This window comes from Capsaspora owczarzaki (genome assembly GCF_000151315.2).
Source record: "Capsaspora owczarzaki ATCC 30864 unplaced genomic scaffold supercont2.10, whole genome shotgun sequence".
Taxonomy (NCBI): Eukaryota; class Filasterea; order Ministeriida; family Capsasporidae; genus Capsaspora; species Capsaspora owczarzaki.
Window position 1 is genome coordinate 950,456 of NW_011887301.1, and position 15,170 is coordinate 965,625.

General features: G+C 54.7%; 4 protein-coding genes across 4 annotated transcripts; 1 reads left to right on the forward strand and 3 right to left on the reverse strand.

Moving 5' to 3' along the window:
• The first annotated feature begins 889 nt into the window (after positions 1-889).
• CAOG_06099 (ras-like protein 2) lies at positions 890-4,221 on the forward strand. Its single transcript, XM_004345639.2, has 6 exons — positions 890-1,132; positions 1,227-1,289; positions 1,381-1,503; positions 1,604-1,973; positions 2,101-2,356; positions 2,442-4,221. The coding sequence occupies exons 1-6, from the start codon at positions 1,004-1,006 to the stop codon at positions 4,063-4,065; spliced, it is 2,565 nt and encodes an 854-aa protein (XP_004345689.1). The 5' UTR covers positions 890-1,003; the 3' UTR covers positions 4,066-4,221.
• On the reverse strand, positions 4,177-9,610 carry CAOG_06100 (hypothetical protein). The gene is made up of 2 exons (XM_004345640.2): positions 7,943-9,610; positions 4,177-7,819 (listed from the first exon to the last, which is right to left on the reverse strand). Exons 1-2 carry the CDS (start codon positions 9,599-9,601, stop codon positions 4,277-4,279), a joined length of 5,202 nt encoding a protein of 1,733 aa, XP_004345690.1. The 5' UTR covers positions 9,602-9,610; the 3' UTR covers positions 4,177-4,276.
• A 102-nt stretch (positions 9,611-9,712) lies between these two features.
• On the reverse strand, positions 9,713-12,690 carry CAOG_06101 (bifunctional purine biosynthesis protein). The gene is made up of 5 exons (XM_004345641.2): positions 12,618-12,690; positions 11,858-11,984; positions 11,371-11,752; positions 10,550-11,245; positions 9,713-10,446 (listed from the first exon to the last, which is right to left on the reverse strand). Exons 1-5 carry the CDS (start codon positions 12,637-12,639, stop codon positions 9,895-9,897), a joined length of 1,779 nt encoding a protein of 592 aa, XP_004345691.2. The 5' UTR covers positions 12,640-12,690; the 3' UTR covers positions 9,713-9,894.
• Positions 12,691-12,934: 244 nt separating this feature from the next.
• Positions 12,935-14,803, reverse strand: CAOG_06102 (hypothetical protein). The gene is made up of 8 exons (XM_004345642.2): positions 14,725-14,803; positions 14,466-14,558; positions 14,312-14,395; positions 14,142-14,225; positions 13,968-14,051; positions 13,797-13,880; positions 13,622-13,705; positions 12,935-13,522 (listed from the first exon to the last, which is right to left on the reverse strand). The coding sequence occupies exons 2-8, from the start codon at positions 14,540-14,542 to the stop codon at positions 12,955-12,957; spliced, it is 1,065 nt and encodes a 354-aa protein (XP_004345692.2). The 5' UTR covers positions 14,543-14,558; positions 14,725-14,803; the 3' UTR covers positions 12,935-12,954.
• Positions 14,804-15,170: the final 367 nt, after the last annotated feature.

Consider the following 15,170-nt stretch of genomic DNA (forward strand, 5'->3'; position numbering starts at 1 on the left):
CCGGTGCATTTCGAATACTAGACACACCAATCGCTACAACTGTACCCTAACCGGTGCATCCAGAACGACGCACGAAGCGATACGAGGTCGACAAGCGGCAGACGACGAAAATTTTGATGATTTGCACTTTCTGTTTCGTCTCCCTCGCGCTCTACGCCTTCGCATGCACTAAATATACACTGAATCTCAACACACAGACATACATGGACTATTTGGCCTGCAACCGGCCCTCATACCAAGCCGCAATCAGACAAAAAAACATGCTAACCCATAATGCAACTTTGCCCTTGCGCATAAATCGTTGATTTGTTGCTGCAGTTCATTTGCCTGGATAGCACGAGCACCAGCAACATGCTTCATCGAAACAAAGAAACAACACTGCTGTCTTAAATATTTCTGCCGCCCGCCAAGAGCTGCCGCCGCGTCTGCTCACACTCAAAACCGAGCGTGAGCTGCGCGTTACCCTGCGTGTGCCGCGATCTCGTGCTTCCCTTTTGCTGCTTTCGACTTTTTTTTTTCAATCATCACCCACATCATCTAATCATTCACCACAGGGTTTATCACACACTTTCATGCTTTCATCAAATGCAAAAGCGAGAAAGCGCAGATTGAGTGCGTTCTCGCCCCCCATTTTTCCTCTCGCCGCAACGCGCAATCTCCAGGCAACCAGCTTTTGTTTTGTTGTTTATTAGTTACACCGAAAGCCCGAACGCATACCGATGCGATGCAAGTTGGGACGAAATACCTGAAAGGAGCAGCAGGCCAGAAATAAACCTAAAACTGAGATGGCTTTGTTGAGAGTTATTTTGGGCTCGCGTCCAGTACAAAAACAGCCATCGTTGCGTCCTTTGCCTGTTCAGTCTCCATTTTTCCTCAAACACTGTGGACGCTTCGAACTTGCTTGAAACACTCCATCCATTAACATTGGACCTCGATTTCCTCTGGTCTACTTCTTCACAACCGAATTCACAACCGAAACCAAACAAAAACCAACAAAAACACCATGTTCTTTGCTTCGCGTTACGTTCATGCAACCAGCTCGGCCGCTCCGCTTTTCGAGGACATTGATGCATCTCTAGAAGAACAAGATCTGGTCACCGTCTCTCGTCGCAACCGCGTTGACGATGGCGAGGTACAGGGATTGGAGCGCCTCGACCAAACGTCCTCGAAAAGATCAACTCTGACGTGAGCGTTCTCTTTGTTTCGTTCTTGTTGGCTTGAAACAGACTTGCTTGTTGGACATTCTTGATACCGCTGGCCAAGAAGAGTACAGCTCCATGCGAGAGCAGGTGAGTAATACATGTTATTGACACATCGCAAGAGAAGCCAAAGTCGTGGCTCACCTTTTGGTTGCCAAAAAATCAACCCTCCTTGCCGCAGTACATGCGCGTGGGCGACTGCTTCCTGGTGGTCTACTCTGTCACCTCTCGCTCGTCGTTCGACTCTGCTTGCCTCATGCGCGACTTTATCCTGCGAATCCGAGACACGGACGAAATTCCGGTTGTACGTGACGATCACTGCTTTTTTTTGCTCATCTCCATCAAAAACAAACAGCTGCACGTTTCTCACATTACTCTTGCCCTGGAACAATTCTTGCAACTAGGTTCTGGTCGGCAACAAGTGTGACTTGGCCTCCGACCGAGAGGTTACTCGCGAAGAGGGTCTTGCAGCGGCCAAGCGCATGGGTGCTGCAGCGTTTTTTGAGACGTCCGCGAAAAAGCGCTTGAACGTCGAAGAGAGCTTCTTTGAGCTTGTGCGTCACACACCGCGCCAGGGTGTAGAGTACCGTGTTGTCGTTCTCGGCGACGGCGGTGTTGGCAAGTCCGCCCTGACCATTCAATTCATCCAACATCACTTTGTGGATGAGTACGACCCCACGATCGAGGATTCTTACCGCAAGCAGTGTGTCATCTCCGGGCTACGACATGCAGCCCCTTCCGCGCGTCGGGCTGCCGGTCGACCGAAGAGCAAGTGTAAGCTAAGCGCCTCTGCTGCTGGACTGACGTTGACGAACACGACGACATACATCCAATCAAAGCTCACATTTCCAAACCTGTTTGGGTGTTTCCCCCTCGACTGCTGGATGATACACTGCCACAGCGGTTTTGCAGGAACTTTTCAATTGCTTTGCGTCCAAGGAGTCTGAGACTGTCGTTGCACCGCCTCGCCCCGCTGTTGTTCGACAGGCAGAAATCATGTCGACCAACGTTGGCATGCTCTCGCTTGGCTCACTTGCAGAGCCAGCGGAAATCATGACGGGCGATCCTGTCAAGTGCGCTGGCTGCCACGGCGTGCTTTCAAGCCTGTCAACGCTGACCCTGAGCAACAAGTCTGCCAAGCAGGCCGTCTGGAAGTGGTGAGTTTGCCAAAACGATTGGATTATTGTCAACAATGACAAATCCACGATGCCAATCCTCTCTAACACTCCTTTCGTTGTACAGCGAGTTCTGCGGCCACGAAAACGCCAACATCCATGCTGGCGAAGTTCCAGACCAACCCACCGTCGATTACATTCTCGAGTCTGTCGCCCCCTCAATGTCCCAGTCGCAGGACACGTCGCTGGTCGTGTACTGCCTCGACATTAGCGGCTCCATGTGCGTCACGACCGAACTGCCCCGCCTTCAAAGTGAATGGCGTGCAGCCCGCACCACAACTGGCTCGGACGCGCCCGTGTCCGCCGACCAGTACCTCCCCGGAGAGACTCGCGGTGCAAAGTACATGAGCCGCCTGCAGTGCATCCAAGAAGCCGTATCGCGCAATCTGCAGCGCATCCACGACGAAAACCCCAACCGTCGTGTGGTGCTGGTTGTTTTCAGCAGCGAGGTCGTCGTGATTGGCGATGGCTTGACGCACATCCCAGAGACTGTCACTGGGTCCAAGCTGGAAAGCTTTGCCACGCTCACGGACGCTGGCCACTCTCTGGCTGAGAAGGTCGAGCCAATCTCCAAGTCGCTGGCCCAGCTCAAGCGCAAAGTCGAGGGTCTGGAAGAATCGGGTGCGACGGCCCTCGGTCCTGCGCTTGCAGTTGCTGTTGGCATGGCTGGCCGCGTTCCAGGCTCTGAAGTCGTGCTGTGCACGGACGGCATCCCCAACGTTGGACTCGGTGCCATTGATGGTGCCGCTGATCCGTTAGCTGCTGCTGCCTTCTACACGCGCATCGGCGAGCTGGCCCGCGAGCAAGACACGACCATCTCTCTCCTCGGCATTTCCGGCACCGACTGTGGCTTGCAACACTTGTCCGCGTGCGCAAAAATGACGTCGGGCACAGTGAATGTGCTCCACCCCGTGGAGATTGTTCGCGAAATGCGCAAAATTTCCCAAAACCCGATCGTGGCCAACAATGTCGAAATCACCCTCCGCTCCAGCCCGGGCATCCAGTTCGACGGCGTCAATGCGCCAGAGAGTGGATCGACAGCCGTGATCAAGCTTGGCAATGCCTTGCGGGAGTGCGACCGAGCCTTCATGTTTCGCAACATTGTGCCTGCCAAGCAGCTGGGCGCGCACACAACCTTCCAAGCCCAGATTCGCTTCACTCGACTGGACGGCGCCAAGTGTCTCCGAGTCATCACCGCCCGCCGCGAAATCACATCAGACGTGGAAGTTGCCCGCAACGGACTGGTGATTTCGACCATGTCCCTTGCTGCGGCTCAACTCGGCTCGGTGCTGGCTCAAAACGCTGCATTCAGTCAAGCTCGTGCCTTGCTCTCTGGCACAGAGCGTCTCATGCGCGTGTGTGCCAAGACAGATGCTCAAATGGAAGAGCATGCAACGTTTGTCGGCGAAACGCACGACCTCGATCAGGCCATTTCCGAGTATTCCCGCAAGTCCCGAAAGGCTCTGGCAACCCCTGGCAAGGCCGACACCGCGGAGATGTCCAGCGTGCTCTTTGGCACTGCAAAATCCACTCGTGAAACCAAGCTGCCCGATGGCATTGTCCGAACTCTTGCGACCATGAGCACCACTCCGGTCAATCTCTTCTACAGCGGCGAAGCAAAGCGCAAGCTTGTCACGTCTCGCAAGACCACCGAAGCGGCCAAGCGCGAGTACTATGCCTACACCTGCTAAGGCATTGTCAGAGTGCTACACGTCTCACTATTTCGTTGTTGTACAGTACCCAGCCAGTAGTGGTTGTTGATGTTGCGTCGAACTTTTATTGAAGCATCAAATAAAAGACCGCTTGTTTATTTCAAACAACAGAGGAAATAAATAAAACAGCACAGCACAAAATAAATTAACAAACAAATCAAAACGACAAGATGACAGAGAAGAAAAAAGCTCAGCCAAACGTAAAACCGCCACACCCGTGACGAATCGCAATCAAGACTTTTTGTCGCAATTCAGTCTCACTCGTGTACGCCGGCAGTTGTAGCAGATTAAAGCAGGTGGCTGCGCGAGGTAAATGACTACCATCCTCGGGCAATGAAGACAGGGTAAACTGACCGCCTTGCGAGTGCATGGCAGAGAGATTGGCAAACCCACCGGGCGGCAGGCGGCACATTCCAGTCGAGAACTGCAACAGTAGCGAGCGCTCGCTCTGTGACAAGTCGCGAACAAGTGCCCAAAACCATTCAATGATCGTGGCGGACAGCTGATCGCCGTACTTTGTGTGTTGCTGCCAATCATCCACATCAATGTTCGACGATCCGGCGACCAGCAGAGCAAGCTCGCCAGATGAGAACACTGCCAAGTTTGGGTGCGGAATGATGCTATAGAGACCCCTGGCAAACTCGCTCGCTGCCTCACGGAGGCCTTTGAAGGCAAAGTCCACGCGCGCGCGAACAAACTCGTGCTTGTTGGCTTGCGTGACAAGGGTCTGGGATCCATTGGGGCACAAGTTGAAAGTGCGCATGGTGCCCGCGTTGTTCACAAAACTTGCGTGCCCCGGGAAGGGGTCGGCGGGATTGTGGACAGGGTCGGATGACGACGCACCGCTGCCATTAACACGCACTATAGAGCGATTGGTCTCCACCACCGAGACCGACAAAGAAGAGTCCCAGTCTGGGTCGTAGTCAAAGGAATCATCGGACAATCCTTCAACCTCGTCGGCAACGTTGGTGGTGGGGGCGCACACTCGACTCGTAGGGTTTGGAAGACGAATTTCCACGTCCACCGAAAACATCATTGCCAAATCGTTCTCCATCCCAGCAATGTCCTGGCTCAAAAGCCACGAAAGACTCTTGGACAATGCCGGATCTACCGTGTCCAGATCGTCCAAGTCAACCGGCTTGCCGAGAACCAGCTTCCAAAACGCAGACGAGAAGGTGGCTGGAATGTTCTCTTTGGTCGCGATTGCATATCCAACGGCCAATCCAATGGAGTACATGCGTCGATGCCGAAGAGTCTTGTCGTTGGGGTCCATGGACAGGGCGAATGCAGAGACTGGAACAATGGCTGCGCCGTCCTGTCCCTGGTCCACATTGTTGTTGGCGGCCTGAGCCGAGGACGCCGCTGCATCGCGACCCTTGTCAATCACAGAGAACAGTTGATAGTCTGGCCGGATGACCTCTCCAGCCAGGAGAGCAAACATTTCACGACGCGGTCCCCAACCTGTTGCCGGCTCGCCGCGGAACTGCACATTGGGCACTGAGACTTGCAGACCAAACGCAGACTGGAAGGTATGACAGCCTTCTGAAAGGCTGTCGAGTAGATGCGAGCGGTCGAGCTTGAGCAGCCAGCTCTGACCAGGCCGACGAAGATTGAGCTGTCGATACATCCACGCGAGCTTGTTCTCCATCGTCAAGCATGTCGGGTAGCGCGTGACCAGGAATTGCAAAGTACTATCCAACAGGGAAGACTCGCTGGCCACAAACGCATTAATCAGGGCATAGTACTCGGGCACTTCGGCAAGCATCGTGACACATCGAGCAACCACTGCCTGATTTCGCGTAGCCGCATATACAGCATCATCCGTCGGTCTTGCTGCGCGCCATTGACTGCTGCTGCCACTATTGGGATGGATCAGCGTCGTCAGCAGCTTGAGCTGCGCGGGCATGGCGCGCATCAGCGGCCGGATGCAGTCTTTGCGTTCTTTGAAAACGCTATACAAGAGCGGCGTCCAGCCGTTCTCGTCCAGCAAGTACACTGGATGCCCGCTGCAGAGAAGAGTCTCGACACAGGGCAGGGAGCCAATGGCGGCCGCACAATGCAACGCGGTCGTGCCGTGCACATCGCAACACACCAGCGGATGTAAAAGCGCCTTGGTAGAGTCGAGCGCCACCGAGGCGGGATAGTTGGAAGTGGAAAACTGGACTTCGGCAATGTCCGGCTCAAGTCCGGCACGCTGTGCCATAATCCGACTGGCAATCTCTTGCACGCAGTCCGAATGACCCATGGAGCAGGCGAGCCACAAGGGGGTGATGCCATCGTCATCCGCAAAGAACAAAAACTGCGGGGGAAGGGCATCCAAGATGACTGTCAGCACGTTGACTTGCCCAGAGAGGACGGCCTGGTGGACGAGCGTCTCGCCATCATCCGAGTCGCCCAACCGCACAATAACATGTCCTGTGTCGGCGAGAGGCTGAATCGCACGCTGAACTGGCTGCACTTTGCTTGGTGAAGAGGACGGTGATGCGGCTGACGGGGGCGCCAGGCGCTGGCGAGACTGGTTGACGCGACGATTGACGGCAGCGTTCGGCAACTCACGATCAGGTGCAGGCGAGCGGCCACCCAACACACCCAACGCGCGACTCTGTTCATTGAGGATGGAAGCCAAGGAAACGGCAGCTCGCCTGTTCGAGCGGTCGTCGAGTCGCCGAACGGGAGATGTGGCTGGTTGTGATGCCGTAACAACACCCGAATCTGAAAATGTCACGGCATGCCGCCCAGAGCTAGAGCTGGACGTGGATGCCTGGGCTTGGTCGGTCAAGAACGGCAAGGCCGCCTCGATACTCTCTTGATCGCGCTGCCAGTTGCGACTGTGCGTTTTCTGCGCGGCCAAAAGCGTCGTTGTCATTCGGCGCTGCTCACGATCGAGCTGCGAGCCTAGCGTGCCAGCCTCGCTCGCCTGCCACAGGTGGGTGGTGACTGTGCACACTTCGGGAAATCCCAGCAAGAATTCGACGCACGCCAAGCTTCCCTGGGCCGCCGCTACTTGGAGCAGTCTCCACAATGTACGAGCCTGGGGATTGTTCAGCGGCTTTTGTGACAACGTCCCGGATGACGCTGCGGCCGGTGATTGCCCTCGTCGCTCGAGCAGACGTTGAAGAGGAATGGTGGTGGGGGCACCCGCCGCCAAGTCCAGAAGGTCGTCGTGCACCTCAGTCGCACGCAACGTTCGCGAGCTCAGCAGCTCCCACATGCTGGAATCGCCGCTCTTGATGGCAACTCGAAGCGCAGTTTGATTCGAGAGCGTGCACAACTGGGTCCGAACAAGCGCAGTGTCAAGCAATAGCCGAGCGACTTCCACATGATTTCCACTGACAGCGGCAATGAATGGGGTCATGTTGGCTTCTTCGTGAGCAAAGTAGTTGATTGCATGAGCGTCACGCACACTTGACGATTCAAGCAGCTTTTTGACGCGGACAACGTCTCCAGCCTGACAGGCGCGGTACAAACGGGCACCAGCGGCGCGGAAGCTATGATGGTATTCAAGTTGCTCCAGCGGCGTCGTAGATTGACTGGGCTGAGCTGCAGACGGATTGTCGTCATCGGATCCATCGGATCCATCGTCCACAATCCGTCTTCGTTTGGCTGCGTGAGACGGTTGCTCTGCCAAACTGGCGGAGAGCCCGGCCGCCGTTAGGCGACATGGCATGCACTTGTAGTTGTCAGGAATGTCATCTTCATCAATGATGTTGACACAGGCTGCATGCTGCCATTTCTGAGTGTGTCAAAGAAGAAGATATAGTCGGACGAGTGAGCAAATGCGGCATTGGTGATAAGACAAACAGAGAGCAAGAGAACAAAAAAAAAAAAACCCAAGCAACTCGAATCGACGACTTACTCGGCACATTCGTCCCGTGCAGCAGACCATAAGCCCGGAGTAATCTGCACTTGAGCCGCACGTGCACTCGGTGACTTCGGCAGATTGGACTTCCTCGTCGTCGCTCACGACAAAGGCGTCGTCCTCATCGTCTTCAGCTTCATCATCGCTCGCATCCATCTCAAGGCTTGGATCGTGACCGAGGGTTTTGCTGACAGTGCCCTCCTCGACCAGAGCGAGGGCTGACGCTTCAAATACGCTCAAAGTTCCCGCTTTCCGAGCTGCAACTCGAGCAAGGGCGGCAGCCCTTTCATCATCGCGATGTCGATGCAACGATGCTGCCCTCCCCGAGTGTGAGCGCTGTGATGGCTGCTGCGACAGAGGGCGCTTGGTTCCTCGAGTGGCAGGCGAGAGCTCGGTTGGCGACTGAGAGCGGCCTGTCGACGCAGGCGTACCGTGCCGATTGCGCTTACTAGATTCGGTTGTCGGGGTGTCCAACATTGCGGGATTGCCGTTCTCATTGCCATCGGCACCAGCATCCTCATCATCGTCGTCAAGGATGACACGTTTTCGACGAACGACGGGAGAGAATTCCGGTGGGTGCTCTTTCGTCTTGGAAGGCTCTTGTGAGGCAACGCTATGGTCTTGCTGTGATGCGCGCCGCCGCCGAGCGCCGGAACGAACTGGAGCGGGTTCTTGGCGGCTCTCATCAGTTTGGCTCGAGCTGTCATCGCTCGCCGCCTCATCGTCCTCTCTCGTGCGATTGTCCACGTTCTTAGGGACAGTGACTCGCCGTGCGACAGGCTTGCCGCGCCGCTTTGTGGGCGGTGATTCGTCGTCGCCGTCGTCGTTGGGACTCGAACCTTGTGCATCGCCCTCGCCCGAACTCTCACTGCTTGCATGATTGTCACTGCCTGAGCCATCCTCGTCGCTCTCGTCGCTGACAATAAAGTCGACATCGCTTGCATCCTCGCGGTCCTCCCGCTCGCGATTGTACGAGTTGAACATTGGCACGAACGACGTGACTGTTTTCGTGTGAACGGCTCGCCCGCTTGAGCTCGGCAAGCGACTCTGCGATGATCTCGACTGCGATGATCCTGGTGAGTGTCTTGGCGAGTGTCTTGGCGATCCGCGCTGGCTCCGCTTGGGCGTCGACGGCTCGTCTTCTTCGTCGTCATCATCCGACGACGCCGAGGCAAACGCAAAGTCCTCCGCCCGCAGACCGCGCGTCGCCTCCGCAGCGTGACTACGGGCAATGGCATCTGCGTTCGTCGTCTCGGTCGCAGCGGCAGTGGCTTGTGCTCGGCCATTGTTCACGACTCGCGTTGTGGCGCGCTTATTTGGCGCCATTTCTTGGGGATCAGCACGCTTCGCTGCAGCGCGTCCAGTCTCGTTCTTGTTGCGTGCACGCGTCACTGGTCGACTGCTGCTACTTGCGGCCAAATCATCATCATCATCATCATCATAGTCACTATCGGCTGCTGAGCGCGGATTGCCGCTGGTCTGAGCCGGGATTTGGCGCGTGCGTTTCATCTCCTCCTCCTCTTCCTCGTCGTTGTCGTTGCCGTCGTCGTCATCGGTGAGGATTGCCTTTTGGCGACGTTTTCGGACAGCTGCAGCAACATTAGACGGATGATCATCGTCGGTCGAATCCGAGTCGACGGGTGCTCGTTTGCGCATGCTGCACACACTAAGAAGACTGATGGACTGAATGACTGAGAAATGGTCCACGTTCCAACTTGAGGCAAAGTCAACAAGTCACAACTACTGTCCACTTTGCAAAAATAAGAGTACAGTGTATAAAAGATTTTGGATTTGTTAAAAAAAAAAACAAGGACATTGAATGCAAGCACAAATCAGATGCCCAAAATGAAAAGAATAACAGCAATAACGAAAGGGTCCCCCAAACAAGGCAGGCACTGGAATGATCCCGTAGTGCCGCAAGTTAGATGAGAGATGGAACTGCAGGAACTTTAATGGTGGAAGAGACGCAGGGTGTGGTGAGCCATCACCATGTTGTACTCGTTCGCAGCCTGGATGACAATGTCGTCTTGCACCGAGCCGCTGGGCGAGGCAACATAGGCGACACCCGATTGACGGGCGCGGTCAATGTTGTCGCGGAAGGGGAAGAAGGCGTCCGAGCTGAGCGAGACACCGCTGAACTTGGTGAGCCACTCCTTGCGCTCGTCGGCAGTGAGGAGCTCGGGTGCGACCTCAAAGCATCGGTTGAAGGCGGCAACCTCCATGTCTTGGCCGACGGCGCCGCGAACGTAGACGTCGATGGCGTTCGATCGGTCTGCGCGCTTGGTGGTCTTGGCAAACTTCATGCCGAGCACCTTGGGGTGCTGGCGGAGCCACCAGTTGTCTGCCTTCTCGGCAGCAAGGCGGGTGCAGTGGATGCGAGACTGCTGGCCAGCGCCCAGACCGACGATTTGACCGTCGCGAGCGTAGCACACCGAGTTGGACTGGGTGTACTTGAGGGCAATGGTGGCAACAAGGAGATCGCGGACGGCGTTCTCAGGCAGCTGAACAACGACAACAGACAAGACAACAAAAAGTCAGAGAATTTAACAAAAACAATTTCCAGCCTGCAGTTCGACACACAAAAAAACTCTGCATCGCTCTTACAGCCTTGTTTGCGGAAACGACGTTGGCAAACAGGTCCTTGGTGATGGGGGTGGCGTTGCGACCCTGCTGAAGAGACAGGCCATAGACTTGGCGGGTTTCCGACGACGGGGGCTCGTACGCGGGATCCATCTGCAGCAGGCAGTACTTGCCGTCCTTCTTCTTCTTCAAGAGTTCAAGCGCCTCGGGGGTGTAGCCGGGTGCAATGACACCATCGGAAACCTCACGGCTAATGATGGAGGCGGTGGACTTGTCGCAGACGTCCGAAAGGGCGACAAAGTCGCCGAACGACGACATGCGGTCGGCGCCGCGAGCACGGGCGTAGGCAACAGCAAGCTGGCTAAGATCGCTCATGTCGTCAACCATGCAGAGCTGGGCGTCAGTTGCCGACAGGGGCGAGTAGACGGCCGCGCCAGCGGGGCTGACGTGCTTGAAGGAGGCCGCGGCGGGCAGGCCGGTGGCGATCTTGAGCTCCTTGACGAGTTGCCACGCGTTCAGCGCATCAAGCAGGTTGATGAAGCCGGGGGAGCCGTTGACGACCGAGAAGGGGAGGTTGCCGTGCTTGTTGAACACCTGGGCGGGCTTTTGCTGGGGGTTCATGCCGTAGCGAAGCGTGAGCTGCTGCTCGCCCTTGCCAGTGAACTGCTGGCGGAGGTAGTTGGAAATGGCCTCGTCGTAGAGAGCAGTGTGGTTGAAGGCCTGCCCCCCCCCAGAGCACACAAGACATCAAGAGGTGAGCATCTTGAGCATCATACACCCTTCGACGCGAAAAGTGCACACACACACGCACACAAACAACAACAAACACAACACTTCAGACATACCTTGACGGCGAGCTTCTGACGCAGCTCGAGGGAAGGGGCGGCGTTGGCGCTGGCAAGCGATTCGGCAACAGCCTCGTAGTCCTTGGGATCGCAGACAATCGTGACACGGGCGTGGTTCTTGGCAGCCGCACGCAGCAGGGTGACACCACCAATGTCGACATTCTCGACGGCGTCAGCAAGCGTGACATCGGGCTTGGCGATGGTTGCCTCGAAGGGGTAGAGGTTGGCGACAACAACGTCAATGTGGGCATAGCCACGCTCCTTCATGTCCTTGTCGTCCGATGCGTTGCTCTGGGCAAGGATGCCGCCGTGCACGGCGGGGTGGAGGGTCTTGACACGGCCGCCAAGCATTTCAGGTGCGCCGGTGATTTCAGCGACATCACTGTGTGGAGGGAATGAAAAAAAGCAACAACAACAAGCGTTAGCAAAAAGGGTGGTGGTGCCATCATGACAAGTGTGCTTTTTCTTTGAGTGTGGTTTGACTGACCGAACGGGGAGGCCAGCGTTGCGGATGGCAGTGGCCGTGCCGCCCGAAGCGACGAGCTTGTATCCGACTGCGTTGAGCTTGGTGGCAAACTCGATGAGGCCGGTCTTGTCAGAGACGCTGAGCAGAGCTGTTGTTTTGTTTGTTTGTTTCATCCAGAATGGTGAGGTTGTGAGTGAAGGAGTGAAGGAGTGAGTGAGTGAAGTGCACTGTGAGTCTGCTGTCCGTCCACCACGCCACCCCTGTCTCTCACTTGACGATGACCCAATTCAAATAGACGGGATTTTAGAATTGAGTGCTTCAGTTATTGATGGAATAGAAGGGGGAGAGAGAGAGAGAGAGAGAGTAGAAGGGGGGAGAGAGTAGAAGGGGGAGAGAGAGTGATGTGGACACAGTGGGATTAATAACAAAAAAGCGCATGTGGTTCAAGCATGGAAAATAAAGGCAAAACGAAAAAGAAGAAAGGAAGGCAGACACTGAAGAAGAAGAAGGAGAGAAGGGAAGGAGGGAAGGGGGAGAGAAGGAGGGAGAAGGAAGAGAAGAGAAGGAGAGAAGGAGGGAAGAGAAGGAGGGAAGGAGGGCGAAGTGGCGGCTGAGGTTGGCGGCTGTCACATGGAACAAAGTCAAGATCGAGGGGAGGGAGGAGGGGTAAAGTGTGATGAGACAGGAACAAGGAAGAGACACAAGGAGAGAGAAAGAGAGAGAGAAAGAGAGAAAGAGAGAGGCGGAGTGGAAGGGAGAGTGAGAGGGAGAGAAACGGTACCAAGGCGATCGCTGGTGGACATTGCGTAGTGTGTGTGTGTGTGTGTGTTTGAGAAATCAAAGACTGAGCAAAAACACAAACACAACTGAAAGCGGCCAAAAACAATGACAAAAGACGAGAATGACAGGTTTAGATGACGATTGGAAGCATGAAAGGAAAGCAGTCATAAAGAAACCAAAAAGAGGAAAACGATGCTTTGGTCGGCAGTCGCACTGCCTGTTGAAAGTGCAAGTGGCAGCTCCTTCCAAGTGAGTATGACGTTGCACGTTGAGGTGTCTCGCACGTTCATGTGTCGCGAAAGATGTCCACCTGACGGATATGGGAAAATGCATTTCTTTTATTCACTTGATCGTTCGATGTATCCGACATTAATCCACTCACACAGCAAATCCTCGCCAGATCCAGGAGTACAAAGTTGAACTTTCCAATCGTCACACATTTCTCGGATGACGGGATGACTCGCTGGCGAGAACGTCGCAAGCTGAAGGGTCGAGTTGAGAGAAGTCGCTTTCGCAGTGCATTTGAATCGAGCTTCGCCTGCCTCATCGAGAAGGATCACATCGAAAACGTCCGATCCAACGTTTTTGGGAGAATCCCATTCACGAAACACTTGAATTAACTTGACATGGCACGGATAGGCATGGATGCTCCGAGGAACTTTGGTGCGCAGACAAGTGGTGTCCTGATCGTCATCCCACAGTCGTTCGGACTGCTGCACGCCTTGCCAGTAACGCGCCTCGTCCAAAATGAGGTCGGCAATCTCGATTGGCAGGGCTGGGAGATGTGCAGATTGGTCCTCCAGCTCCGGTCTCTCGGTCAGCAAGCGAAGCACGGTCGGACGGTCGTCAGTCCTTGCGGGTCGTGAAATGTGCGAGAATACGAGAGGATGTATCTGGTTGTGGAAGCTGTGCAACGAGCAATCAAGGTACACGAAGAGAGTCAGCAGCCACTCCAAGAGATCGCGTTCCTTTTTCCCGTTTGCAAGGACAAAAAGAAAAACTTACAACATGGCAGGTTGAGTGCCGTCGACTTTGTGTGCTCGAGCAAGCGCTCTGACACCAGCACTGCCAATGCAATTAGAAGTCAAACTGTCGCTCAACCGGTGAGTACAGTGTAGCAAAACAGCAACAAGGCCTTTAGGCTCCATGTTCAAGATCAGCAAAGCACACAGCAACTTACTCGAGACACTTCAGCGTCGAGTTCGCTTTGATAGCTTTAGCGATTGCCTGGGCTCCAGCAGTGCCAATCTGATTCTGACTCAGACTGTCCATCCCCCTCCAACAGTGAGCACTTTTCACGCCCGTACTGAAATCACTCGACCGCATGCATCAGTACAAGTAAGATGCGTACACGAGCTTGATTATCGTCGTGTTCTTTTGGAGTGCCGCTGCAATCGCCTTCGCTCCAGCATCGCCAATCTGATTGCCAGCTAGACTGTCCGTGTTCCCTTCCATCGGTGAGCACTCTGAATTGCCCTCTGCCGCAGCACCACTCGCATGCATCAGTCAAAGTGAAATGACTCACGAAAGCGTACCCAGCTGCACGGTCCCTTTGATCGCGTTCGCAATAGCCAGCGCTCCAACATCGGTAATGTGATTTCTGTCCAGACTGTCAGTTTCCCCTCGCAGCCAGTGAGTACCCTCTGCTAGAAATACCCACACCCACGCAACAGTTCAAAGCAAGACGCCCTTTACTCGAGATATGACAGCGACTTGTTCTCTTTGAGCCCTTCAGCTAGCGCCAGAACATCGGCATCGCCAAGCTGATACCCGCCAAATCTGTCCTCCGTTTTCGTCAGCACAAGTGGCACGACCTCAATCTCCCAAAACGGAAATTCGTTGTTCTTACTGAAGAAGTATAGGCGCAATCTTGCCGATGTTACACCACGAGCGCTGACTCTTGGTCATGCTCTCAGGCGACAGCATGGGTTTCAAGGTTGATCTGGTTTCGCACATGGGGTTGTTTCAGTCAGTTTTCGCGCGCTCGAACGCGCACAGCTGCGTGCCCCCCCCCGCCCAACCCTCCAATCGTCATTCCCTGAGTCAAATCACATGCACAAGGTCATCTCGCCAACCCCGGGCGCAGAGCCCCAGGAGCAGGGGTGTACCAAGGCGCACGGAAAATGACAAAGTGGCGCGAAACCCCCGAAACAGAAAACCCGGAAAAAAAAAAAGAGCACAAGTTACAGTAAATTGAGACTGCAGGTCAAAGACGAGGATGACAAGTTAGGATGATGATTTGAATCATGAAAGCAAAGTACAAACCGAGCGAATGAAACGAACGAGCGAACGAAACAAACGAACAAATGAGCAAACGAAAACGAGTGAACGAAACAAACTTGTTCCCTCCCCTCCGAAGAAACACAATGACTGAGATTGGCACCATCCAAGCAAGCTTCAATGCTTATTACTGTTCTCATTTTCCAAGTCACGTCCAGCACGCACTCTGCCTCTGTTTTTTCTTTTTTTTTTTTTTTTTTCCAAGGACGGTTTGCATTGCATTACTTTTCTTGGCGCTGATCTCGCTCTTTGCATTTATCCACTTATTCATCCA

Coding starts and splice junctions, on each gene's coding strand:
- CAOG_06099 (XM_004345639.2), top strand. CDS start 1,004: ATGTTCTTTGCTTCGCGTTACGTTCATGCAACCAGCTCGGCCGCTCCG. Junction 1,974..2,100: donor CGGTCGACCGAAGAGCAAGT/GTAAGCTAAGCG, acceptor ACACTGCCACAG/CGGTTTTGCAGGAACTTTTC. Junction 2,357..2,441: donor AAGCAGGCCGTCTGGAAGTG/GTGAGTTTGCCA, acceptor TTCGTTGTACAG/CGAGTTCTGCGGCCACGAAA.
- CAOG_06100 (XM_004345640.2), bottom strand. CDS start 9,601: ATGCGCAAACGAGCACCCGTCGACTCGGATTCGACCGACGATGATCAT. Junction 7,820..7,942: donor GCACGGGACGAATGTGCCGA/GTAAGTCGTCGA, acceptor TGACACACTCAG/AAATGGCAGCATGCAGCCTG.
- CAOG_06101 (XM_004345641.2), bottom strand. CDS start 12,639: ATGTCCACCAGCGATCGCCTTG. Junction 11,985..12,617: donor GTCCACCAGCGATCGCCTTG/GTACCGTTTCTC, acceptor ACAAAACAACAG/CTCTGCTCAGCGTCTCTGAC. Junction 11,246..11,370: donor GTCAGAAGCTCGCCGTCAAG/GTATGTCTGAAG, acceptor GGGGGGGGGCAG/GCCTTCAACCACACTGCTCT.
- CAOG_06102 (XM_004345642.2), bottom strand. CDS start 14,542: ATGCTGTCGCCTGAGAGCATGACCAAGAGTCAGCGCTCGTGGTGTAAC. Junction 14,052..14,141: donor GTGCAGCTGGGTACGCTTTC/GTGAGTCATTTC, acceptor GAACACGGACAG/TCTAGCTGGCAATCAGATTG. Junction 13,881..13,967: donor ACGACGATAATCAAGCTCGT/GTACGCATCTTA, acceptor GGGGATGGACAG/TCTGAGTCAGAATCAGATTG.